A 26,106-nucleotide genomic window follows, 5' to 3' on the forward strand; every position below is an offset into this window, starting at 1 on the left:
TGAATCAATAAGTTAAAAAAATCAACGTCTAGAAATTATCCACATTAGTATATATTTTTACAAGCTCAAGATGACTAATTAAAACAAAGTTGAAATGCCATAATTGTTTACATGTGCATAGATAAAATGATGTAGGTCATATCCAACGGTTTAATTTTGAATTTTAAGATTTAAATTTTGAGTTATTAAAGTTTTTAAAAATGAAGACATGATGGAGGCACAAAAAATGGAGGCATTTGAACAGTCTGCAAGATAATAAGAGTATACTTTCTTATTATATGAGTTTTATATAATATCTAAGGTTCAACTCTAGTTTCACACATGTATATTTTATTTGTCATATATTCTATTTACAAAATCAAAGAATGAGTATTCAAAAAAGAGAAAAAAAGAATATTTTTTTATAAACAACAACGAGTCAAAATTACTGTTAATATCTATATGTAAAACAAGAGTAGAACTAGGGTGCTCTTAAGCTCACCAAAGTTTTGGTGAGCTTAACTCTAAAACTCATCAAATCAATTTCAAATGACGAATCCGAACCGTTGGAACCCGCCTACCTTACGTGTGATGCATCTACATGTGAAATTTTTAAACATTCGAATTAATTTAGTATAAAGTCAAGCGGTCAAAATTAGAAGGTTAATAAATTAATTTTAGTGCATTCATTTTTTGAACTTTTTTGACCGCTTGACTTTATACTAAATTAATTTGAATGCTTAAAAATTTCACATGTAGATGCATCACACATAAGGTAGACAGGTTTCAACGGTTCGGATTTATCATTTGAAATCGATTTGATAAGTTTTAGAGTTAAACTTTGGTGAGCTTAGGAGCACCCTAGTTCTACTCGTAAAACAATTATTCTTTGCACACTAAAAAAACACAGCAAACTAAAGCAAACCGCAAACTGTCTTCACTTTGAGCCTCCAAGATGATCAGGACAGATTTCAAATAAAAATATTTGAAATATAAGAATATTTTTGTTATATTTGTTATTTTTTTAGGGTATTTTAAAAGAAAATCGGTCACACAATCAAACAGAGAACAAAATTCTTCATAAGCATCTAAAATTAACCATATAAAAATTGAATCTAAGACCTAGGTTTTTCTTTCTTCTCCTTGAAGAAGAGAGCCAAGAGAGAGACCTCAGAAACCTAGAAGAAGAGAGCCAAGAGAGAGGTACCTGAGGTGCAAGCTTAAAATCAAGATTGTTCTTTTAGCATAGTATAAATTTTAAAGCAGTCCCTTACAATCACAGCACTTATCGAATTAAGTTTAATTTAAATAGAATTAGTCTGGATCGTTCTTTTAAATTGCACCTCACTTACCTGGCCGGATACGCACTCGGGAATATCTCCGATCGCATGCCCCTTCCTACCAATTTGTGCTTTGAGGTTCGTGCATAATGTATTTGAACGGTTGAGATTTTCCAGAAAAAACGCTAAAAGTTTGAGATATCTCAGAGGATGCGCGTTCGGAATTGGGAACCCTAGACCACGCGAGTCTCACGTGATCTAATCCCCTCCTTTTGGAGCCGCTCCAATCGTACATAACCCCCGTCTCATCGCTCAACGTCTTCTCCCTCACATGTTCTCAGCCGTTTTCTCATTTCTTCGACCCCGCTCCCTCTCAACTTCTACTAGAACCCTTACTGCTGCAATTGCTGTCCCCCCACCCCTCGCCTCACTTCCCATGGCGACCTGGACCGCTAATCGCGTGCGCGATACCTTCGTCTCCTACTTCGAGGGGAAGTCTCATGTGAACTGGAAGTCGAGCCCGGTCGTACCTGTAGATGACCCGACCTTGCTTTTCGCCAACGCAGGCATGAATCAGTTCAAGCCGATCTTTCTTGGAACGGTCGATCCATCAAATCCACTCGGTAAACTGACACGCGCCTGCAACACTCAGAAGTGCATCCGAGCTGGAGGAAAGCACAACGATTTGGATGACGTGGGGAAGGATACCTACCACCACACCTTCTTTGAGATGTTGGGGAATTGGTCCTTCGGGAATTATTTCAAGGAGGAGGCGATCTCCTGGGCTTGGGAATTACTCACCGAGGTTTTTCTTTTTTTCTTATATATTTGTGTATTGTCCTTTTCTGTTTGTCTTCTGTTTATTTTGGTGACGATCAGTGTTTTTTTCTCTTTCTTTTTGAGAAATGTTCTATCATTTGGTTTGATCCGGCGACTTTTTTAAGCTTGGAATTTACATACATAGTTTGTTTCTAAATTTCCTACATGATAATTGTATTTCCTTCCCCCCTTAATCCATTGGTTTTAGATGAGTTATATATGTTTACTTGAGCTGGAAACATACTGCTTGGGTTTGTAACTCTTAAATACTGGTCTTGATGTGTTGCAGTGCTTGAAATTTGAAGTCTATCACGCCTTTTAAAATTTTGCCTGTATTTCATGGTTTTAACTATTTAGAAATTTTATTTAGGTATACAAATTGCCGACAGATAGGATCTATGCCACCTACTTTGGTGGTGATGAAAAGGCAGGCCTTATGGCTGATGAAGAAGCTAAGAGCATCTGGGAGAGGTTCTTACCAAAGGAGAGAGTACTCCCTTTTGGCTGCAAGGTAATGAAGTTTCATGCTCTTTATACATCTATTTAATTACAGAATAATAATATTAAGTTTAAGGAATATTATCTCTTATCTCCCACTGTCTCAACCCCCACCACCAGCGTTCTCTTTCTATTTGATTCTGTGCGGTGGTTGATGTAGCAATCCTTGTGGGGGCAAGGAGTGAATCTCCATGTGGGTCTCATGGAACAGATACGAGTGTAGGTTGCAAACATGCTGTGCTGTGTTAGGGGTGCCGTGCCCACCTATGTTCAGTACCCGTGCTGTGCCTGGACGGCATAAAAATAAGGAGTGTCGTGCCGTGCCATGCTGAATAGTGTCGGGATTAGGCACAACACAGGTACCGGCACGGCACAGGTTGGCATCCGTGTTTAGACATGCTTAATAGTTTTAAGACGTATGTCGTTGTCCCGGAATTTATGTTAAATGTTTCCCAAAATGTTTAAAAATAGTTAAAATGTCCCAAAAAATTAGGGAATAAAACAAAGTTTCTGTGCAAAAGTGCTGGTGTCATTTCTTATGCCCCTAGAAATCTTTTCAATAGCATTGTCCCCAGAAATATTTGAAGGATTGAGGATATTGCTAGAAAACATGAAAATGGTCTCTATAGTTAGTTCTCTTCCCCATCTTAAAAGAAACCCAAAAATTGTCTTCAATTACTGTTTCTCTGTGTAAACGTGCAAAAGAACGTTTCTGAGCAATCAGGAGAGATGCAAAATGGTGTTGGGTATTTTCTCATGCATTGGTGTATACAAAATATTTTGAGGTTTTGTAAGGTGACAACCAATAAAGAAACTTCTTTGAAAAGACTTGCACAAAATAATGAAGACATAGGCTTACCCTAATAGTACACCAGGGCTTCTGTTTTTTATGTTATTTCTGTAACTCAGCAGCTCTTGTTTAAAGAATTCATTATCAATTTTACACAGAGATTAATATTTTATGTACGGTCAGGATAACTTTTGGGAGATGGGCGATACGGGCCCATGCGGTCCATGCACTGAAATCCACTTTGACCGAATCGGGAACAGGGATGCTGCTTCCTTAGTAAACAATGACGATCCTACATGTATAGAAATATGGAATCTAGTGTTCATTCAGGTTTGCCTTTTGCCTTTCTTTGTTACATGAAACCCGCGGTGCTTGGTTATGTACATCCAATATCAGATGGTGTTTTCAACACGATTTCAACTATGCAAACAACTGAACACAATTGAGGACAAAATGAGAAACAAAAGATATCTTGTAAATTTTTTAATTTTTTGGGTAGGTTGGCTAGTCTGGTACAGGCATGCACTTTCGTAAATCTTGGCATTCTACATTGCATGTTTAGTGTCGATAAAATTTTACTGATAAATTATGCTGTTTATGTTACTCTTAGTGTATGAAGTAAGAAACTGTTATATCTTATTTAGCATGTTGGAGGTTATTAACAATGTTAGAATTGATATATTGTTGTGTTGTGATGCTTAAGGAATATCAAATTTTGTATTATGAAACATAAGTGCATTGTGATTTATCATCCCAAATCATCAAGCATAAATTTCTTGCATGACATTAGGTGAAACTATAGTCTTAAAGGTGTTAAGTTAGTTCACAATTCTTGCCTAAAGATTAAACTACTTTTGTTAAGGATCTTAGTAAGTGTATTATCTTTTTACTGTGGCTAATAGTTTAACCGCGAAGCGGATGGCAGCTTGAGACCATTACCATCTAAGCATGTTGACACAGGAATGGGTTTCGAGAGATTAACATCTGTGCTTCAAAATAAAATGAGCAATTATGACACTGACATTTTCATGCCCATCTTTGAAGAGATCCAAAAGGTACATTTTACTTCTAAAGTGTTGTATCTGATATCCATTTTGGGGACTTCAGTAGAAGCTGGTTTATGATTACACAATGTACCCATTATAAGTTACAGAACTGCTGCCTAATTAGTGGCTGGACATTATTTAATCTTTAATCTGGTACACATTTGTTTTATTTATTGCCTCATTGTTGGCTGGACACATTTCTGTTTACCATTCTCTTATTAGTAAAGTTTCCCTTTTACACTTTTAAATGAAGGTAACTGGAGCTGAGCCATACTCGGGATTAGTTGGTGCTGATGATGTTGACAGAAAGGACATGGCTTACAGGGTGCTGGCTGATCATATAAGGACTCTTTCTTTTGCTATTGCTGATGGCTCTCGTCCTGGTATTTTATAAAGAAAAAATATGCCCAACTTTTTACTTGGACTTTGGACCTGTATGATATCTTTTGAATCGTTTAGGTGTTGTTTAAGATTTTATTGGCTTTTTAACACAAAAAAATGAAGGAAAACATTACCCAATGGTGCAGCATTGGCTCAGCACCAGAACTCTCAGGTCCGGTCCAGTACTGCTATTTATTACAAAATTTGTTATCATCTTGGTCGGTATAGCATGGTTGAATTGTTTTTACACCTTTGTAAGGCTGTCTATGATAACATGCTATGTTGCTAGTTTTTTTTTGTGGCTATGTGATCTTGCTGCAATTTTTTTTTATTTTGAGATCTTGATTATTCGCTCCATGTTTTTAATATTATCATATTATTACGGAGGTATGAATTATAAATGCTGTTATCAGGAAATGAGGGTCGGGAGTATGTTCTCAGACGTATACTTAGACGAGCAGTTCGTTATGGCTGGGATGTTCTTAAAGCACCTAATGGTTTCTTTAGCAGGTATTGCTTGTTACTGGCTGATATTGTATTGATTGCCAACTATGTTTTTTTGTTTTTTGTGTCCTGGAATATGTTTCAAGCTTCAATTTAGTGTTGATCTGTGCACAAGTCAAAATAAGAAGGGAGGGGAAAAAAATAATGTAGAAGCAGAGATCAAATCAGAACTAATGTATGTAAGGATCTGATGCCTGCTGGTATGTGCTTTGATTAAAAATTCATATAGGGTTGGTTATACATCTGCAAAGCAGTCATTAGTTGATAGAATATTCACTGAGCATTATAGTAGTTTACGTTTGGTTAATGGTTGTTTCATACCAATACATAACAGCATAAGGTGTGATCTTTATATCGTGTCATATGTACTTAATGTTTTTTATAACTAGTCCTAATAATTTCTGTTATTCGGTGCTTAGGCTTGTTGATGTTGTTGTGCGACTGATGGGAGATGTCTTTCCGGAGCTTCGGCAACACAAAGCCAAAATTGAAGAAATCATCAAGGAGGAAGAAGAAAGCTTTGGAAGGACTTTGGCAAAGGTTAACCTGGCATTTTAGTTTAATTTTGACTGGGGCATAAAAATATTAAGCGGATAGTTTCTTCTGTATTCTTTCTGATAATTGGCAGAATTGAATCTGCAATTTCAGGGAAAGGAAAAGTTTGAAAAGGCAGTTCAAGATGTTCAGGGGAATATGCTTAGCGGGCAGGCAAGTTTTAATTTTAGTGCTACCAGAAATGGGATTCTTGAGGCTTTGAAAGTTCAAACTAGTCCAGAATATTTTTTCAGGCGAATTTCCTTTTGCAAACAGTCAATTGACTATTTTTTTCATTAGGATAATGTCCTAGCTTGTTTAACCTCTTTTTTTTTATTATTATTTTGCCGCTACCTGTGTGCAAACAACTACTTATTCCACTTTGTTTGACATTCTTTTTTAATGCTACACTTCCTACTTTTATTAATTTAATAGTTGCACTACGTAATTTTCTGTTGGGCAGGAGGCATTTATTCTATGGGACACTTATGGCTTTCCATTAGATTTGACCCAGGTCTGCATTATATAATTTTGTTATTATGTAATTTGTATCTTGTTTATGTGTGTGTTGGCTTACATTTCTACAGTTTTTAATTCTAATTTATTATTGTCTTTTGGTCCATAGCTAATGGCTGAGGAGAGGAAACTGTCTGTGGATGTGAATGGATTCAATGTTGCAATGGAAGAAGCCAGGCAAAAAGCTAGAAATGCCCGAAATAAGGTCCTCTTCTATCAAATTTGCTTCCTGAAACCCCCGCATAAATCAGTTCAGAAAAGGTTTATGGAGATGTGCTCGCGCGCGCACACATAAATAGTTTAAATAAGGTGTAAAGAGACAGAGAAATAGAGAGATGAATAAAGGAATTATTTTATATTATTATAGTATTTTCTTGTATAAATAATTGCAGGTGGTAGGTGAATCAATTACAATGGAAGCTGAAGCCACAGCACAACTGCGCAAGAGTGGTGTAAATACAACAGATGATAGTCACAAGTTTATTTGGCATAAGGTCTGACAAGAACATCTTATTTTGTCATATTATTAATAACTGAGATGTTAATTTTATTGAGGATATTTATACAGGTCGATCTGTGTGTTATGACTTTGTATTTCACAGTTTTTCCTCGTTTGAAATTTTCTTTAAAATGAAATTCTTTTTAATTGAATGCTGTCATTATTTTCCTATTATTAGGATCATGAAAGCGTGGTCAAGGCCATATACACTGGCTCTGAATTTGTAGAAGTTTCCTCCTCTGAACTTGACGTAGGTATTGTTTTGGAAAGCACAAGTTTTTATGCCGAGCAAGGTGGTCAGGTATTGTTTGCCCCTTTTATTTCAAAACATTTTGCAGGGAAGAACTAAGAGTAAGAGAATTGGCATGATTTTTTCTTTTGATCTTTGACAGATTTTTGATACCGGATTCATTGAAGGGCCTTTTGGGTCATTTACAGTGACTAATGTTCAGGTCTATGCTGGATATGTTCTTCACACTGGCTCCCTTAGCCAGGTTGGCAAGCCTTTGTCGGTTGGGGATAAAGTCACATGCAAGGTTTATAATTTGTAAAATTTATAGGATCTCATTTGTAGATATATTGGCTGTTGTATCTAAATTGAGATTTAATGATAATATTAGGTTGACTATGGAAGACGTACACTAATTGCTCCAAACCACACATGCACACATATGCTCAATTTTGCGCTAAGGGTATGTTTTCCTCCAGATTTAACATCTTGATGCTGGAATAACACTGCATGTTCCTTTTAACTCAATCTAACCCCGTTAGTTGCATGCATTAGTTGGTATTACTTCCAGATCAGTAATAATACTAGGGTTAGCTATAGACTTGTTACATGCTGAGGTAGATTTGGATTGATTATTGTGCTGACAATTTGAAAGCTGACTGAGCAAGTGTTTTTAATATTTTGACTTAATTCAGGAGGTGCTTGGTGATCATATTGACCAGAAGGGTTCCATTGTTCTTCCTGAGAAACTGAGATATGATTTCTCTCATGGTAGAGATTTATAAGTCATACTTTTATCTATTTAACTATTACTGTACCCAACTTTATGTGTCGAGACTAATGCCTACATACAATGCCTACATACTATTACTGTACCCAACCTGATGTAATTGATATAATGGCAATATTTCAATGTTTTTATTGAGTGCAAAGAAAGGACCACCTCTCCATCAACATTCATGTGTTGATGTTGATGCAATCACCTTGAAAAACTGAATCTAGTATTATATTTTTTGGATATGCAATCACCTTGACAGTTTATATTTATCTTCAAGAGAAGCTGAATAAAGTATGGATATGATAAAATAACAGGAAAGCCGGTCTCTCCTGAGGACCTGAAAAAGATTGAGTTGATTGTAAACAAGCAGATAAAAGACGAGCTGGATGTGTATGCACAAGAAGTAAGCCTTGATTCTGCAAAGCGTATAAATGGACTGAGGGCTGTATTCGGAGAAGTAAGCTTTCCTCTTTCATTTTTCATTCTCCAAAGTGTATAACTGCATTGTTTGACTGCATTTTGTACAAGTTCATAGTTGTAATCAGTATCATATGCCGGTATATACCATTGTCCTATCGGTAAAGGTATCAAACTGTAGGGAAAATGAAAGGCACACACAAACAAAGGTTAAAGAAAAAGATGGTGAAAATATTATTTCAGTGATTATAATTTTTTTTTTAATTGTTCTCCAAATTTGAACAGATATACCCTGATCCAGTTAGAGTTGTTTCCATTGGCCAAAAAGTTGATTATCTACTCAGCAACCCGGAGAACAAAGAATGGCTCTCTTTTTCAACAGAGTTGTGTGGAGGTACATATGATAAATAATGTTTGTTCCTAAGCAGGCTTATTTATTTGGTGATGTTTCTTATTCTCATATTTTTGATTTATTTCCATCTATATAACAATATACTTGCACCAGGGACTCATATCTCCAACACAAGAGAGGCAAAGGCATTTGCACTTTTACAAGAGGAGGGCATTGCAAAGGGTGTTCGAAGGATCACAGCTGTCACAACTGAATGTGCTTTCAAGGCTATGGAGCTTGCTTCATCGTTTTATACTGAATTTGAGGATGTTGTCAAATCAGAGGCCAGCACACAAGAGAAGGTATATTCCACCATTTGTTATAAGTATTATTAAAAAATAAATGTTTTTGAAAAATCTTAATACAAGTATTATTATAAAAATAATAAAAAAGATTTTCAATTAAAATAAAACTGTCTTGAAAAATCCTAACATTTAACCCCCATAAATTGATATGCATTTTGTTAATATGAATAATGTAAAGGCTAGGCAAATCTCTTGTGACGTGTCAACTATGGATTTGTGGCAAAAATAGTTGCCTGCCATCATAAATTCATCAAAAAAAGAACTTCGGTGTGTCTGGAGTTCTGTTGTTTAGATGTGGTATTAAGGGAATATGTATTATTTACATTGAATCGTTACAGAAAGTTGCTTCTCTGAAGAGTCGGATAGATGGGGCTGCTATTCCTGCAGCAACAAAAGCTGATCTAAGAGGGAAGATCTCCAAACTTGAGGTATCTTCTATGCTATTATAATTGGTATAACCCCTATGTGCACACAATATGCTATTTGTTCTGATATATCCGTGCGACTATGTCAGGAGCAACTCAGGAAGGCAAAAAAGAAGCAAGGAGAGGAAAATATCCAGAAGGCCATCAAGGCAGCAACTGACGTTGCAGAGGCTGCAGTTGCTGAGGGGAAGCCTTTTTGCATTGCTCGGCTTGATGTTGGTGTTGACACCACTGCTGCTCGTGAAGCTGTTATTAAGGTCATCGATAAATTGGTACGTGCCTCCAATGTTGGGTTTGAATTAAGTTCGCATTTTGAAGATGATTTGATGCTTTTTGCTGAGTAAGCGTCAGATGTTGGAATTATTCAAATAGGAGTTTTACTTCAAGAATGCTTGGTCATATTTGGTGTTCCAATTTATTTTAACTCTTTGTACTAATCTTGTACAGAGTTTGCCAATTATGGTATTTAGCTCTGATGAGGCATCAAATAAGGCTGTCGTATATGCTGCCGTGCCCCCCTCAAAGGAAGGAATTAAGGTGCTAGAATGGCTCACTGTTGCCTTGGCCCCTCTTAATGGAAAAGGTGGTGGGGGTAAGAATGGAATTGCACAAGGACAGGTATACCTTAACATGCTTATGTGACCTATAAGCCGAAATATATAATATGCAAATTTAGATAGGGTATTTCTAAATTTTTTGGCAATCTTTACTGACAATTGTTTGGTTTCAGGGAAGCAATGCTTCGGGTGTAGAGGAGGCCATAGATATTGCTACAAAGTTTGCTTCAATGAAATTGAGATAATGTTTTCAGTTGTCGTGTCAAGATAATAGGGAATCATAAGTTTGCATTTTCTGTTGAATTAGCAGAATTAAATATTGATCAATAGGGAACTGATTTTTCTGAAGTTAATATTCATTTGCTACAACGCTATTGAGGAGAACATGTAGTGACTACGTTTGATAATCCAATGTTATCATTCTTATGATCCATATTGTGGCAAAATAGTCGGCATGCTTTAAATTTTAGTTAAGAGTAGAGAACCATGGTTCAGCGGAAGAAAGGCATCGCCTCTCTTTCAAGAGATGCAGGTACCGAACCGGCTAGGTGATTTGGGTGGGCATCAAAATGCCGGGATTTTTTTATTTATTTTTGAAACCCAGGCAGAAGCTGCCTTGGATAGTTGTATTAATATTTAAAAAGTTTACATCAGTGCACTATCAGCCTGCCTGCCTTATTTTCTTCACCTAATCAGAAATAGGAAAAATAAATAAAAGGAAAGCTTGAGACGAACAGAGCAGATTCTAGCCATATTTTCTTCACAGCTTCAAATCATGCAAACATCTTAGTGCCAGGATGCGAGGATCAAGCCGCTCTTCTCTGAATATAACAGCATTTCGCTGTTTCCAAATGTACCAGGCTGTACAAATAATACCAGGTTGTTTCTTGAAACATACATACGTCGCAACGAGACGATCGTATGATTTCATGCACAACTTTACATTTTTCCTCATTTCCTAACCTCCTACAGTTTCAAGACATTACTTTAATTTTTTTTGTAATTCATTGGGAAACTTTAGACAACAGCAACTAAACATAAAAGAAAGCAAAAATCATCAAACAAACTAATCATCAAATGCTCTCTAGATCCTCTTCAGAGTCGGGATCTATGTTGACTTGCTTACCTAGTTCCCATTCCAATGTTGCTACTGGCAGCAGCAGTAGCTTGTTCCCTATCTCGGTTATCCTCCAGTAGTGCTTCCACCACATCATCTGTAGTTACTGTCGGGGTCAAGTTATAGCTCAGGTCATTGTCTATCGTAACCTCATAGTAACCAGTTGGGGTCAAGTTAACCTGAGCTTGCTGCTTGAATTTCTTCTCTGGTTGAGCTGTAATAGAAGTTACTTCAGCCAAGTGTGAAGGTCCAGTTCTGTTAACTGTCTGAGTAGTTTGTTTCGGCCCAGAGAGAGCAACTACTAGCTGGTCTTCATTCTTTTCCTTTATCACTAGGTTCGGCCCATTTATGTTTTGGCCTTTTGGGCCATTCACTTGTTGTTACGCAGGTACCATCTGGGAGGAAAATTGTTGCTGACTTGTGATTTGTTGTGGCCTTAGTGTCGCCTTCCCCTTTGCCTCATGACCCGAAGTCATCATATCCTGACCCGCTCCATTTTTTTGCTTAGAGGGTCGAGCTTTGCTTTTTCCCTTTCCTGCATGGGTTGCAAACCGCGTGTGTCGGGATATGCACCGAGCTTGGAGCCCAGTAGTGGTTTGCAACTCGGGCGGGTACGGGTACCCCGGGTATACCCGTCTCGGGTACGGGTATACTCGGGTACAAGGGTATTCGGGTACGGGTATGGCGGGTATAATTTTCAAAACCCATACCCTACCCGTCCTATACCCTTACCCGTGTACCCTTGACGGGTAAGGCGGGTACGGGTACGGGTAGGGCGGGTACGGGTATTTTTTTTTATTTTTTTTTTTGCTGTTTTTTTTCTGGTTTTTTCTGGTTTTTTCTGGTTTTTCCTGATTTTTTCTGGTTTTTTTCTGATTTTTTTGGGGGGAAAAATCAAATTTTTTGAATTTTGAACTGTGATGAACAGTACTCGGGTATACGGGTATGGGTACTCGGGTACGGGTTTAGTCGGGTACGGGTTAACTCGGGTAGGGTAAACTCGGGTATTGGTCTAAAATAACGGGTCCGGTCCGGTTTTTGCCCGTACCCGCATACCCGAGTACCCGACCCATACCCGGGCTCGGGCACGGGTACCCTAGCTGGCGGGTACGGGCGGGTACGCGTGGGTATACCCGTTAAGGGTATTATTCAACCTCTAGAGCCCAGTAGATTTAGCTTGATTCTTGTGTACCATCCACTGGCCTTTTTGCTTCTCTTTAATTTGTTGTGGCCGTTGTTCCTCTGGGAAAGCCACATGGGTTGGTTTTTCATGCAAGATGTGATCTATCTCACCCATATGGAGATTTCTTTGTTCAGATTGGTCCTTCTCCTTAGGATAATTTTTATCCTTTTCCTCTTCTAGGACCTGCATGTTGGAAGAATCCCCTAACACCAAGACAGTTTCTAGTGACGCATGATTTGTCTCGTATTGAGGGCGTGCTCCGCACTCCTTCCTAGATTGATTTTGCGGCGAAAGCACCGTTGGGATTGGGGATTTTGGACTTCTATCTCTGATTTGTGTTGCCGTCTGTGAGGTCGAGTCTTTTTCTTCTCTTTGCTGATCCGTTTGACCCGCACTACCTTCTCTTTGTTCAGGATGCCCGTTATGGGAATGATTGGGGCCCTGATTTTCTGTGGCCTCCACTAGTTCCTTGAGTGCCTAGAAAGGAACCTCGCCGGATGGTTGCCTTCTGTATATGATCTGCCGGAGCTCTGGTAGGATTGCTTCTGGATCTAGTCCCCAGCAAATCTCTAGAAGGGCCTTTCTAGAGCAGAGAATCATCTCTTCTTTATCGCAGTTCCTAGGTTGACCTAGTCCGGCCATTAGAAGTTCATTTTCATGCTCCAGCTGTGTTGGTGAAGGAAGTAGGGCTGTGAAACGCTTTGGCAGTTCGGGAAAGTCAGATGCCGAGTAGATCAGGCCCCGTGACCAAGTGATCGGTTTGACCGTTGCCAAATTTTCAATGCCACCTGCCACAATACCAATGGTCCTCGGAATGCGGTGTAAGTCATCTATAGCCACCGCGACCCTCCAGGCTGTGAAATCTGAAGCATGTTCCAGCTGTACCGTCCCCAGGTAGATGCCAAATTGAGAGACAGCCTTGATTAGCTGCTACTGTTTCCTGAGGTAAATCAAAAAACCTTCTAGGTCGAGAAGGATCTTGAACCGTGGCATTATCACAGTTGCCTTGTCGAGGGGAGACCATTGTTGTATGTCAAAGCCTTGATCCCATAGCCACCGAGGTAGGGCCTTAACAAAGCCTTGCTGCTTTTCTTAACAATTCTCAACTATTCAAAATTTTTCATTCACGTATAATTTTTACATGCACAAATTTCAACAAATTTGAATGATTGAGATTGGAAAAGCAAACCATGCTTTCAGAGTCCGTTCCATAATACACAACTATGAATATTAATTAATTTTAATAACAAAAGAAATGTTTTTTATTTATGTTTAAAAAGCAAGGTTCTAAATAGCGTTTATAGCGGCATAGCGGGGAGACAAAAAAAAAAAAGATTTAGCGAATAGCGCAGTTATAGCGGAAACTATCATAAATAGCGTTTTCTTATTTCAAAAATTATATTTTATATTTCTACTAATAGTAAACATGTCTCATCAAGAAAAAAAAACACCAAATTGATTAAGAAGTTCTAATATTCATATTGAAATTCAATTTCTCACGGACAAGGTTCCTAGGCATTGTTTTAATTTTTCATTTTTGGAAAACCCAACAATAATGCATAATACAAAATTTAATTGTTATAGCGGTATAGCCCGCACATGTTCCATTATATTGATATAGTTTGATAAAGTAAAAAAAAGCCCATCTGGACATTAACGTCCATTAAAATTGCAAAATCATAAGCCAATGTAGCACAGCGGACCGCTATTGCCGCTACGCGCTACACGCTATAGCGGACCGCTATTAGCGCTATAGCGGCCGTAGCTCGATTAGCGCATCTACAACAAAGTAGACACTTTTTGCGAGAGAAAAAACGCTTTTACGACGGTCGTCCGTCGCTAAAAGTACCGTCGCAAAAAGAAAAAGCTGAACAATGAGAGTAATCCGTCGCAAAAAGTCACTTTTTTATCCTCGCGAAAAGTGTCTCATTCTTGTTGTGGCGCGCAGTTTTACCCCGTAGCTTAGCTTTCTAGGTCCAAAACCGCTATAGCTAGCTATTTAGAAGCTTGTTAAAAAGTGTTGCTCCGTATGTTTAAGGGGGGAGTTTCATTCCGATTTTTTTTAAAAATACCCATTAAAAAATTAATTTAATAAAAATAACCAGATCTGAACTGAAATTTTAAAACTACCCAAATCGCGGATTTTTTCCGCGACCTAGAATTTTTATTCCGGGCCGCGGAAAAAATTCGTGCCCCGAAATTTTTTTTTTATTTTTTATTCTGAGCACAGATATTTTCCACGGCCTGGATTTTTAAATATATATATATATATATAGAGAGAGAGAGAGATGGGCTATGGTGCATTGCAATGCATGAACCCTCTTATGCATTGCACTATAAATCATGGATTTAAAGTCCAAACGACCAATCTGAACCGTTCATCTTGTTCTTCATATTAATATATGCTTGGGGACCAAATTTTACATTTTTTGGAATTTTTTTACTATTTATTAAGCAATTTTGAAAGTCGCTGATCTGATGGTCCAGAAAATTTTACTGTTTTTTACTGTTCACAGCAAAACAACAATTTTCAAAAATGCTTAATAAATAGTAAAAAAATTCCAAAAAATGTAAAATTTGGTCTCCAAGCACATTTCAATATGGATTAAATATCTAATGGTTCGGATCGGTCGTTTGGACTTTAAATCCGTGATTATAGTGCAATGCATAAAGGGGTTCATGCATTGCAATGCACCATAGCCCATCTCTCTCTCTCTCTCTCTCTCTCTCTCTATATATATATATATATATATATATATATATTTTTAGAGTTTGGAGAAAGAAAATATTATTTTTTTTTTGCCCAACTTTGCACCTCTGGTTAACATATCAAAACACCTTCAAAAATCATAAAAATTTACCGACGTGCATTCTTGACTTCATAAAACAAGATTGTGAAGTTTCATACAAAATCTCAAAACAGATCGTGAGATATCAGCTCTCAAAAATTGCCCGAACTGCTGAAGGAGTGCTTCTGAGCCCAACTTTGCACCTCTGATTAACATACCAAAACACCTTCAAAAATCATGAATTAATTTAATATACGAGAAAAAAGCTATTGATCTAAGAAATATTTCATAACAAATTTTTATAGTATCAGTAAAATATGTATGATAATCCATAAACTATGATACCTAATGCAAGGCATGACTTCTCACATGAAACGAATGATCAATAAATTTTAATTTTTATAAATTTCATACATATATTTATAAAACATTTAAATTACATTTTCCCTCTCTAAAACAAAATTATCTCACATTAATCCTTCCAACTTTTAAAATTATAAATTCTGTTTAATGTTACATATGATATATTTATCCTTCTAAAATTAAAAAAACTCTAATATTTATCCTTCTAAACCATTAATATTACATACTTCTCACCAAATTTGAAGTATCATATTTATCCTTCTAAAGTATAGAAACTCTCCAATTTAGTTACCTTTCTATCGTCATTCTAAATAAATAAATCTCTCGCGTTCCGTTCTCTTTGCTCTCATGTAAGGCGGCACAAAAAGTTCGTAGTTCATGATTTGATTTGAGTTTGATTAAAAAAAAATTCGTAATTAATTCAATTTGAAATTAGTTTGTTATGAAACAAATCAAACCAATTCGTTTTGAATCTTATTCAAACTCAAACTCAAACTGGGTATATATAGTTTGTTCGAAATTGATTCGTGAACTTTTTAGATTCGAATCTCAAATAATGCAAATAATGGCTTTAACCATTAATGAAGCACTCCTTCAGCAGTTCGGGCAATTTTTGAGAGCCGATATCTCACGATCTGTTTTGAGATTTTGTATGAAACTTCACAATCTTATTCTATGAAGTCAAGAATGCATGTCCGTAAATTTTCATAATTTTTTAAGGTTTTTTGATATGTTAACCAGAGGTGCAAAGTTGGGCTCAGAAGCACTCGTTCAGCAGTTCAGGCAATTTTTGAGAGCTGATATCTCACGATCTGTTTTGAGATGTTGTATGAAACTTCACAGTCTTATTTTATGAAGTCAAGAATGCATGTCGGTAAATTTTCATGATTTTTGAAGGTCTTTTGTTATGTTAATCAGAGGTGCAAGGTTGGGCTCAGAAGCACTCCTTCAGCAGTTCGGGCAATTTTTGAGAGCCGATATCTCATGATCTGTTTTGAGATTTTGTATGAAACTTCACAGTCTTGTTTTATGAAGTCAAGAATGCATGTCGGTAAATTTTAATGATTTTTGAAGATTTTTTGGTATGTTAACCAGAGGTGCAAAGTTGGGCTCAGAAGCACTCATTCAACAGTTCGGACAATTTTTGAGAGCCTATATCTCACGATCTGTTTTGAGATTTTGTATGAAACTTTACAGTCTTGTTTTATGAAGCCAAAAAAGCATGTCGGTAAATTGTCATGATTTTTGAAGGTGTTTTGATATGTTAATCAGAGGTGCAAATTTGGGCTCAGAAACACTCCTTTAGCAGTTCGGGCAATTTTTGAGAGCCGATATCTCACGATTTGTTTTGAGATTTTGTATGAAACTTCACAGTCTTGTTTTATGAAGTCAAAAATGCATGTTGGTAAATTTTCATGATTTTTGAAGGTGTTTTTTTTATGTTAATCAGAGGTGCAAAGTTGGGCTCAGAAGCACTCTTTCAACAGTTCGGGCAATTTTTGAGAACCGATATCTCACGATTTGTTTTGAGATTTTCTATGAAACTTTACAGTCTTATTCTATGAAGTCAAGAATGCATGTCGGTAAATTTTCATGATTTTTGAAGGTGTTTTGATATGTTAATCAGATGTGCAAATTTGGGCCAAAAAAACAATATTTTTTTTTCTCCAAACTCTAAAAAAAAATTTATTTAAAAATCCGGGCCGCGGAAAATATCCGCGCTCGGAATAAAAAATTAAAAAATTTTTGTTTTTTTTTTCGGAGCGCGAATTTTTTCTGCGGCCCGGAATAAAAATTCTGGGTCGCGGAAAAAATCCGCTAGTTTTAAAATTTCAGTTCAGATCTGATTATTTTTATTAAATTAATTTTTTTAAGAGGAGGGTTCAAATACACCCAAATTTGTCTACTCCCAATTGCTCCCGATCATCAGCCGAACATCTTAAATTAGATGCACGATCCAGATTGCCTCCGCTATACAAAATTAATTTCATTTCTGGACGCTCTCCATTCATTTCCTGTTCTCTGTCATCTCCAGTGAAAGACGCGAACCAAACTCACCACCTCCACTTCTTCGTTTCGATCTCCCCCCACCTATGATTCCCCAACGCCTGATCCCCGCACCCCGCCTCCCGCTTCCTCTCCACCCCGAACAATGGATGCATCCCCCCTCTCGCTTCCTCTCTGTCATCAATGGACGCATCAACGCCAGATCCCCTCCCCATCTCGCTTTCCAATGAACAATCCAGACCGCCTCCCGCTTCCTCTCCGCCCCGACCATTCAGGGCTTCGGAACCCTTCTCGCTTTAGGGTTTGTGACAATCTCCTCTCTCTGTCTCTTCGGCGACTCGATTATTTGAGGTAAGATTGACATACTCATTTTGTTAGTGGTACTATACTGTCAGACGGAGAGACTGACAAATTTTGTTACCAGTATTGGCCAAATTTTTAAAGGGTCCCTAGTCTTGTGCCTGTTGTTTGTACATTACACAATCCGGTGGTTACCATTTGATCGAGCAATCTATAATGAAAAATCAGGGAATTGAATCCCTCTTGTTAACATTTTTTGAATATTTTCATATGTTATTAGCAAATGACACACAATCTATTCGTTTATAATTGTAGCAACGAAGATGTAAACTTCATCAGATCCCTTTTTTGGCTTAAAGTTTTTAGCACTTTTTTTTTAATTTAATATAGTGGTGTCTGGACAAAGCATCTGTATTTGCTACTGCTCAAGAGTTCTTTAACATCTTGAATCATGTGAGCTTGTTAAATTTATTTATCTTGTAAATTATCTGCTTTAACTGCAATTATTTCTCTAAAAATATTTACTGTCTTTGTCATGTGTGTCAGGCAAAAGGCATGAAGAGTTCGAAGGCATTTGGCAAAGCTCTTCCTATTATTCACAATGACTCAAATATAGAGAAGAAATCAAGGAAAAAGGAATTAGTCAAAGGACTATGTAATCGTTAGGATAAATAGATGAATGCTTGTAATTATGAAATATTGTAATGTTGTACTTTGCTTCTTAGTGAAATCATGTCATTTCGGGTGATTGATGAAATATTTTGCTTCTTAGTTTGATTTTATTTATTTTTCTTGTGTGAAGGCTATTTCATATTACTAAATGGTTTCAATTTTCATTTTAATTTGTATGTGTCAGTGAAGACCATACACACTTTTAGCTGAAATTTTCATTTTCATTTAATTCCAACCTAAATATAGAGACCGTAAAGCATGTTTAACACACTAATTCATATTCAATTCTTTGAAAGACTTGATACCAGTACCATGGGTAACAAGAGCTGATCAGTTCAACCTTATTCCTATGATTAATTCATATGTCAGGGAATATATATGCATATTTGGGTTTTTAATTAAGTTGAAATTATGATTTTGTACAGGACAATCCTAGGTACCAATCTGGTATAGTACCAGTTTTTATAACTTTCAGAATCTAAACTTTGGAAAATCACCAGAAATTGTAAAAAAATTAAAAAAATGTGAAATTTATTTCTACTTGTTCATCGTGATGTCCTTTATCAACCCGTAAAACAGTTTTTGTCAAATTCATCTCCTAGATTCCTTTTTAATTTTTGTTTGTAAATGTTGTCAGTTCTGAGTTTTTTGTGTTCCAGCTTTTTATATTTTTTAAAAGCTGAATTTTGAGACTCCACTAAAAATTGTAGAAATTTCCAAAAAATGTGAAACTTGTTTCTATATATCCATGAGGATATTCTTTTTTAGTGGGTAAAATAGTTTTGCAAAACTCACCCTCCAGCTGTGTGTTTATTTTTATTTTGCAAGGAGGTTCAGTTCTGAGTTTTTTTCTGTACCAGTTGGTACACTACTTGATATACTTGGTCTTGCTATTATATTTTTAGCTGAACTCATGAGACTTTATCTGAGGTTATAAAAACAAATTTGCAAGAAGGTCCTTTAGTTTCTTTTATTTGCATTTTTTTACAAAACAATAGAAAGATGTATACCAAGGCTTATAAAAAATATTGACAAAACTGAACCCAACATAAAACACAAGTATAAGAAATCACATTACATTCAACTTCAATTTAGAATAAAAAACTGAAAACGACATAAACTAAACCTAACAGCAAACAAATAACAAAAGTACCCTTTCTATATTAAAAGTATCATTTTCATTACTATACCAACAATACCCTTCTATGCCTCTTCAGTTGGTGCATCCTCCATAGCATCATCATATTTTCTTCGCTCACAAGTTGAAGAATAGTGGCCATATTGACCACAGTTTTTGTACAAGCCTATTAATCAAGGAAGGAACAATATCTGACAAGATTAAGCAACTTGATCAATACTTGAATTCTGTTACTTTTGAAAATTTAAAGAAACAGCTTACGTCAGTTGCTTCAAATGGTGGAGATGATGGCTTGATGGAGAATGGAGACATGACCGGTTCGTTGGATGGCCTGGTGGACGGAGCAAGTGAAGTATCAAGCAGAGAAAGAGAACATGGCACATCATCGTGAGTAGGAGAAGCAAAAAAAGGAGAAACAATAATTTCTTTATCGTGAGAAGGAGAAGCGGACATGGAGACCGACTTTGTCCACTTCGGTAATCAGAGAGGTGATTGGTAATCGAAGGAGGTGGGGAGAAAGGGCGAAACAGAGAAGGTGAAGAGACGCTCTTTCCTTCACTGGAGGGGTCGTTCTTTTCTTTCCTTCACTGGAGAGATTTGGTTGCATCAAAAGCGCGCTAGAAAAGAAAATGTAAAGTTTATTTCTATTTTAATCTAGATCGTGCATCTAATTTAAGATGTTCGGCTGATGATCGGGAGCAATTGGGAGCTGGCAAATTTGGATGTATTTGAACCCTCCTCTTTTTTTAATGGATATTTTTAAAAAAATCGGGTTTCATTATACTCCTATGAAATTACGTATTTCTTCCTTAAAAGTTCATAGTATGATAAAACTATGACAATATGTTTTCCTCGTTAAATCCGAAGCATCTGTTGCTCGGGACTCCGACCGGGAACTCCGAAATTCGGAAACAATGGGTCGGAAATGAAAACCTTCAGTCATAAATAAATCAGAGCGAATCTACCAGTTCTCTCATGGCTGCACCCTCCCTGCTCCCTTCCCTTCCCCTTCCATCCAATCACCAAATCAGGTCCTGCAGCGCTCCATCTCTTGCCTCCGCCAAGCAGCTCCATGATCGTGCACTCCGCCACGCCACCACCGTTTCCTTCAACCACGCCATTCGCGCATATACCTCCATATCCCTCCATAGCCACTCTCTCAATTTATACCTATCTATGCTCCAGTTTGACCTCATACCCAATGAATACACCTTCCCTTTTGTAATCAAGTCATGCGTCTCTCTTAATCTCCTCTCTATGGGCCGCCAGGTTTATGCTTCTGTCGTTAAACTCGGTCTGTTCCCTTCCGATAATTTTTGCGCGTGTGCAATTTTGGAGTTGTATCTCGAGCTGGCCTCGTTGGATCATGCGCTTCTGGTGTTCGATAGAATTCCTGTGAGAAAATTTATCAAATGGAACCCAATGATCAAGGCGTGCACTCAAAACGGGTACTTGGAGAAAGGTTTTATTCTTGAACTACACTTGAAGTTAGATTTTATATTCTTCAACAGAAAGGCAAAAAGGAGGTTTTGCTTGTTTTGTGAGAAACCCAACTCCTGAGTTAATTGTATATGCAAACCATCTGTTTGTAGAAACATGTAAGTAGTAAGTGCATGTTTGATTGTTACGAGATTATGTGGGATTAGATTTTGCAGATACGAGAATCCACAAATTATTTTACGGTAGTCAATACTCATGGGTATGTACTATAATGGTTATGAGAATGTGCTAAAATAAATATTCGGTTATACCATGAGAATAGTTGTGGGAAATCCTGATATATTTTCAAAATATGTATATCTATTCACATTTTTTTAATTATATTAACATTGAATTTACTAGCATAAAAAATAAATAAATCAAATATACTTCATATAAATGGTTAAATAAATAATATAATTCTGAAAAAATTCTAATTGTATAAATGATGGAACTTACAAAGTTAAAACATTAATTACTAATTTAAGTATAAAATATTATGTTTAATTTTTTATTTATATCACATAAAAATATGTTTATATTGTTAAACTATGAAACAGATTTAATTTTTCTTTTTTTTATCTAATTTACTTAATGGCACTTTGTGAAAGAGAAATGGTTTGTCCGTGGAAAAAAATACTTTGGACTGAATTTATGTTTACAACTTTTTGACTTGTAATGGGATTTTTGTTGAAAACAAATTCAATTGATGGATGAAAAAAACTATGGTCCGAACACATCTTGGAAAAAAAATACTGAATGGGTTGTGAAAACCACAAAATCTCATGGAATATAAGTCGCCCGAACAGGCCTTAAGAGAATAACTCACAAGTGAATGTAGACCTTGAAATGGTATGCAATTTTGCATTTATCCATTGTGCATCTAGTATCCTTGACAGGCCAAAGAAATACAGAACTATTGGACTTGAGGTTTGAGTTTGATGTAATTCCCAATCATTTCTTTTAGGTCTTGAGTTGATGGATGAGATGACAAGTGAAGGATTCCAACCTGAAATTAGTACCTGGAATGATGTTATATGTAGTTGTGTGGATCGCAGGGAAATCAATCTTGCACTAGACATATTGAGGAAAATGACATCAAAAGGTGGAGTAAAACCAAATCCTGCCACTTTTTACACACTTCTTGCCATATTACCTTCAATTTCATCAGGAAATAAAATCAAGGAATTGCACGGATTCATTTTGAGGAACTTGGAGCTTATTGGGTTGGGCCCAGTTGTTTTAGATCGGGTTATTTCATCACTGGCTTCAGGATATGCCCACAACAAGCTAGTGAAGTATGCACACAGGCTATTTCATCAAGTAAGGTTAAAAATCAATCTTCTATTTAATTCAATAATTGAAGCTTTTCTTGATTCTGGACAACATAAAAAAGCATTTGAGATATTTAGTGAAATGGCTTTTCAATTTGGGTATGATGCAAGACCCATTTCTAATTTCTCACTAACCCTAATTTTGCCGAAGTGTGCACAAATCTCAAAGCGGGGTCTAGAGATCCACGCCTATGCATATAGAAATAATTTGGACCAGGATACATCTGTTTGTAATGCACTCATGGCCATGTATGCAAAAAGAGGAGATATAACCGCAGCTGGTAGAATTTTCCAAGGTAATTTTGACAAGGATAGAGTTTCTTGGAACACCATTATCTCTATTTATACCATGATCTGTGATTTTAGTACTGCATTTAAATTATTCGATGAAATGACCTCTTATGAAGTAAGACCGGATGAGTATACTTTCACTTGTCTGCTTAATTGTTGCGGCTTTTGCTCGTATCTCAAGCAAGCGATGGCCTCTCATGCACAAATTTTAAAAATGGGGCTTTATGATGCCTATCCTGCCGTCCAAAATGCATTGATGGACACTTATGGTAACTGTGGTTGCATAAAAGATGCTCAAAAGGTTTTTGACGAGATTGGGTCAAAAGATATGATATCATGGAACACCATCATATCCTCTTACAGGTTTAGCACTGACCCTGGTATGTCTTTCACTTTATTTCATACCATGCAAGAGAGAGGTTATAGACCGAATCGTATAACATTTACAGCACTTCTATGGGCCTGTAGCCACATGGGTTTGGTCAAAGATGCATTGTATTATTTCGAGAGCATGAGTACAAAGTACGGCATGACCCCTGATTTGGGTCACTATTGTTGTGTAGTAGATTGTTTAGCTAGAGTAGGGGAATTATACAGGGCCTTGGAGTTTATTAATGTCATGCCCATAGAGCCTGATGCTCATTGCTGGAGTGCATTGCTGAATGGGTGCTGGATCCATGGCCAGCTGGAGCTAGCTGAGATTGTGACAAAAAAGCTATTTGATTTGGATCCAAACCATTCGGGCTATTGGGTTCTCCTCTCAAATACTTATGCAGATGCATCTCGGTGGAGCGACAAGAAGCAACTTAGAGTGACAATGAAAGAAAAGGGTGTAAAGAAGACGCCGGGTTTAAGTTGGGTGGAGACAAGTACCGGTGAATTGCATAGTTTTTTCAATGGGGATAAGCTTCATGCACAATGTCATGATATTTATTCAGTCCTTGATGGGTTGATGGAGCACTTGAGAGATGAAGATTATGTACCTGTTCTAAACTTGGACCTCTAGTTTGAGGGTAATTGAATAATTTAGTCCCTACTCCCTGGTCACAACCGACTTCTTTTAGTTAGAACTTCGTTTAAGATTTCTTTCGCAGACAGATCTGCAATATATGTAGAAACTGGAGACAGGCTGTTGCAATTTATCTTTGCCAAGTTTAAAAATATAAAAAATACATGCAGCTTATGTTTGCTTAGAGCAATAATTTTATTGTAATTTCAATTCATAGGTGATAAATTTATTTTCAATTTCAGGGATCTCTAATAATTTCATAAATAGAAAGATTTCTTTTAAGGGGAAATTAGATCCATGCCATCCCAATACTTCAAATTTAGAAAAATGCCACTCCAAAATTTTTCTTTTGCTAAATGCCACTTCAAATCACATTAATTCATAAAATTGCCACAAATATCATACTCATGTATAATTTTAACTTAATAATTTACAGTAAAAATTAATTGACCGAAATACCCTTCTTCAAAATTGATTTTTCTCTTCTAATTAACACAAGTCCGACCCTTTTCTCTTCTAACGCAATTCCCCTGTTTCTCTTCTAACTGACCGAAAGTAATTGTGTTTTTTTTTTTTTTTTTGGTATCAACTGATGCCAAAGTTCTACCAGTAAAATAAAAACAAAAAATGCTTAAAACAGTTGAACCAAAGTTTAATAAATATACTAAACCAAAAGCATCAAAAGAAATCTAAAATCGGAATAAAACAAATAAAACAGAAAAAATAATCCTGTTTAGCATAGAAGCTGCACACCCAAACCAAATTTTATGTTTTCAGTCATATGCCAGTAGTTTGTAAACTCCAATTAGTCCAGAACTTCATCCACTAGATGATGTATTTCTTTGTTCGATTCTCTGAAGATTCTTGCTCCCCTTTCCCTCCACAGGAAATCCATCGAGTACCAGAATGCCAGTCGTAATCAAGCAAGTTTACTGGTCGAACATCACTATGAATGGATCTGACGGCGACTGGGAGGAGAGGCTCGACGGAACTTCTTTTCGACTGGGAGAAGAGGCTCGATGGAACTTCTTTTCGACTGGGAAGAGAGGAGGCGAAGAGAGGATGCACAAATGGAAAGAACGACGGGTGAGGGTTTTGTACTATTTAACCTATCAAATTTGGAACGGATCGGACCCATTAATGGTGTAGAAATGAAAGAGTAAGGATATTTGTAGAATATACAAAAATATCACTCAAAATACAACATTTTATGTTTATTTTTATTACAAATGTATAATAATCTGATAATGGTGGCAATTTTCTTAATAAGTGAAATTTGGAGTGGCATTTAACAAAACCAAAATTTTGAGGTGACATTTTTCTAAATTTGAAGTTTTGGGGTGGCATGGATCTAATTTCCCCTTCTTTTAATGAAATTATTTTCAAAATGTCATGTTGATAAAAATATTAATTCATATTTGCTCATTTATTTTAGAAATTAATTTATGAGATGTATGAGAATTTTTTTTCAAGTTCCGAGTGTTAAAACTTAAAAGCAATCAAAATTAGTTGTCTGAGGGTAAAAATTAATTACATGAGTACATTATTTTTGAAATTAATATTAAATTAATTTTAGCTATTTCTATTATAATTTCAGTCAAATTTATGCTTTCTAACTTAAATAAAAATGCCGAATGCATGTTGGTAATTTTGTAGATGACGAACTCTTTTGCCATTTCATAATCACTCGACATTCTTTTTCGTTTGGTTCAATTTGAGTTATTTTTTCATTTTAAATTCAAATTATGCACAATCATGAAAGCATATACGTAAATTGTTGAAGATATGGATAGCATGTAATGTTGTAATGTTATAGGCGATCGTAATTCAAACTCTGGAGCGTTGTTTGATTTCGTAGCAAATACGGGATTGCATTGACGTCAACTTGACAGCAAATTCAACAATTTCGAACGATTTATTAAATCAGATATTTTAACTAGTCTTGTGTATTCTTCTCGTGTCAAATTTTTTGTAATGCAAAGGGGGAATTATATATATATGAGATGAGCTACGGTGAGTTGCGAAGTAAAACGCGTTTCTACTTCACGTTGTATTTTCATTTTGAAAGTCCAAACGACCGATCTGAACCGTTAGATGTGATCTCCATATTGAAATGTGTTTGGAGACCAAATTTTACATTTTTTTAATTTTGAAAACTGTTATTTTGCTGTGAACAGTAAAAATAATAAAAATTTCTGGACCATTGGATCAGCGATTTTCAAAATTGCTTAATAAAGTGTAAAAAAATTCCAAAAAATATAAAATTTGGTCTCCAAGCACATTTCAATATGGAGATCATGTTGAGCGGTTTGGATCAGTCGTTTGAATTTTTAAATCGCAAAATATGAGTGTAAAGTAAAATAGTCGCTTTACTTCGCAACTCACCGTAGCCCATCTCTCTCTCTCTACACACACACACACACACACATACACCCTTCAAAAGTGTCGAAATTACATATTTTCTCTTCTAAAAATC

General features: G+C 36.4%; 2 protein-coding genes across 2 annotated transcripts; both read left to right on the top strand.

Moving 5' to 3' along the window:
• The first annotated feature begins 1,555 nt into the window (after positions 1-1,555).
• Positions 1,556-10,394, top strand: ALATS (Alanyl-tRNA synthetase). The gene is made up of 22 exons (XM_078314907.1): positions 1,556-2,064; positions 2,449-2,589; positions 3,550-3,696; positions 4,269-4,421; positions 4,666-4,795; positions 5,207-5,303; positions 5,717-5,837; positions 5,946-6,005; positions 6,295-6,345; positions 6,457-6,552; positions 6,740-6,841; positions 7,025-7,147; positions 7,239-7,382; positions 7,467-7,538; positions 7,771-7,846; positions 8,168-8,310; positions 8,556-8,664; positions 8,776-8,963; positions 9,305-9,394; positions 9,481-9,663; positions 9,839-10,009; positions 10,122-10,394. The coding sequence occupies exons 1-22, from the start codon at positions 1,591-1,593 to the stop codon at positions 10,191-10,193; spliced, it is 2,943 nt and encodes a 980-aa protein (XP_078171033.1). The 5' UTR covers positions 1,556-1,590; the 3' UTR covers positions 10,194-10,394.
• Positions 10,395-20,388: 9,994 nt separating this feature from the next.
• LOC144565708 (pentatricopeptide repeat-containing protein At3g16610-like) lies at positions 20,389-23,912 on the top strand. The gene is made up of 2 exons (XM_078315530.1): positions 20,389-20,979; positions 21,964-23,912. Exons 1-2 carry the CDS (start codon positions 20,493-20,495, stop codon positions 23,625-23,627), a joined length of 2,151 nt encoding a protein of 716 aa, XP_078171656.1. The 5' UTR covers positions 20,389-20,492; the 3' UTR covers positions 23,628-23,912.
• Positions 23,913-26,106: the final 2,194 nt, after the last annotated feature.

This window comes from Carex rostrata, chromosome 14, assembly GCF_964058835.1.
Source record: "Carex rostrata chromosome 14, lpCarRost1.2, whole genome shotgun sequence".
Classification (NCBI taxonomy): Eukaryota; Viridiplantae; Streptophyta; class Magnoliopsida; order Poales; family Cyperaceae; genus Carex; species Carex rostrata.

What these genes read in the sequence shown, in the direction of transcription:
- ALATS (XM_078314907.1), top strand. Translation starts at nt 1,591, where the DNA reads ATGTTCTCAGCCGTTTTCTCATTTCTTCGACCCCGCTCCCTCTCAACT. An exon ending in GGAATATGCTTAGCGGGCAG is followed by an intron (nt 6,006 to 6,294) that starts GCAAGTTTTAAT and finishes TCTGTTGGGCAG; the next exon opens with GAGGCATTTATTCTATGGGA. An exon ending in CTAGAAATGCCCGAAATAAG is followed by an intron (nt 6,553 to 6,739) that starts GTCCTCTTCTAT and finishes AAATAATTGCAG; the next exon opens with GTGGTAGGTGAATCAATTAC.
- LOC144565708 (XM_078315530.1), top strand. Translation starts at nt 20,493, where the DNA reads ATGGCTGCACCCTCCCTGCTCCCTTCCCTTCCCCTTCCATCCAATCAC. An exon ending in AAACGGGTACTTGGAGAAAG is followed by an intron (nt 20,980 to 21,963) that starts GTTTTATTCTTG and finishes CATTTCTTTTAG; the next exon opens with GTCTTGAGTTGATGGATGAG.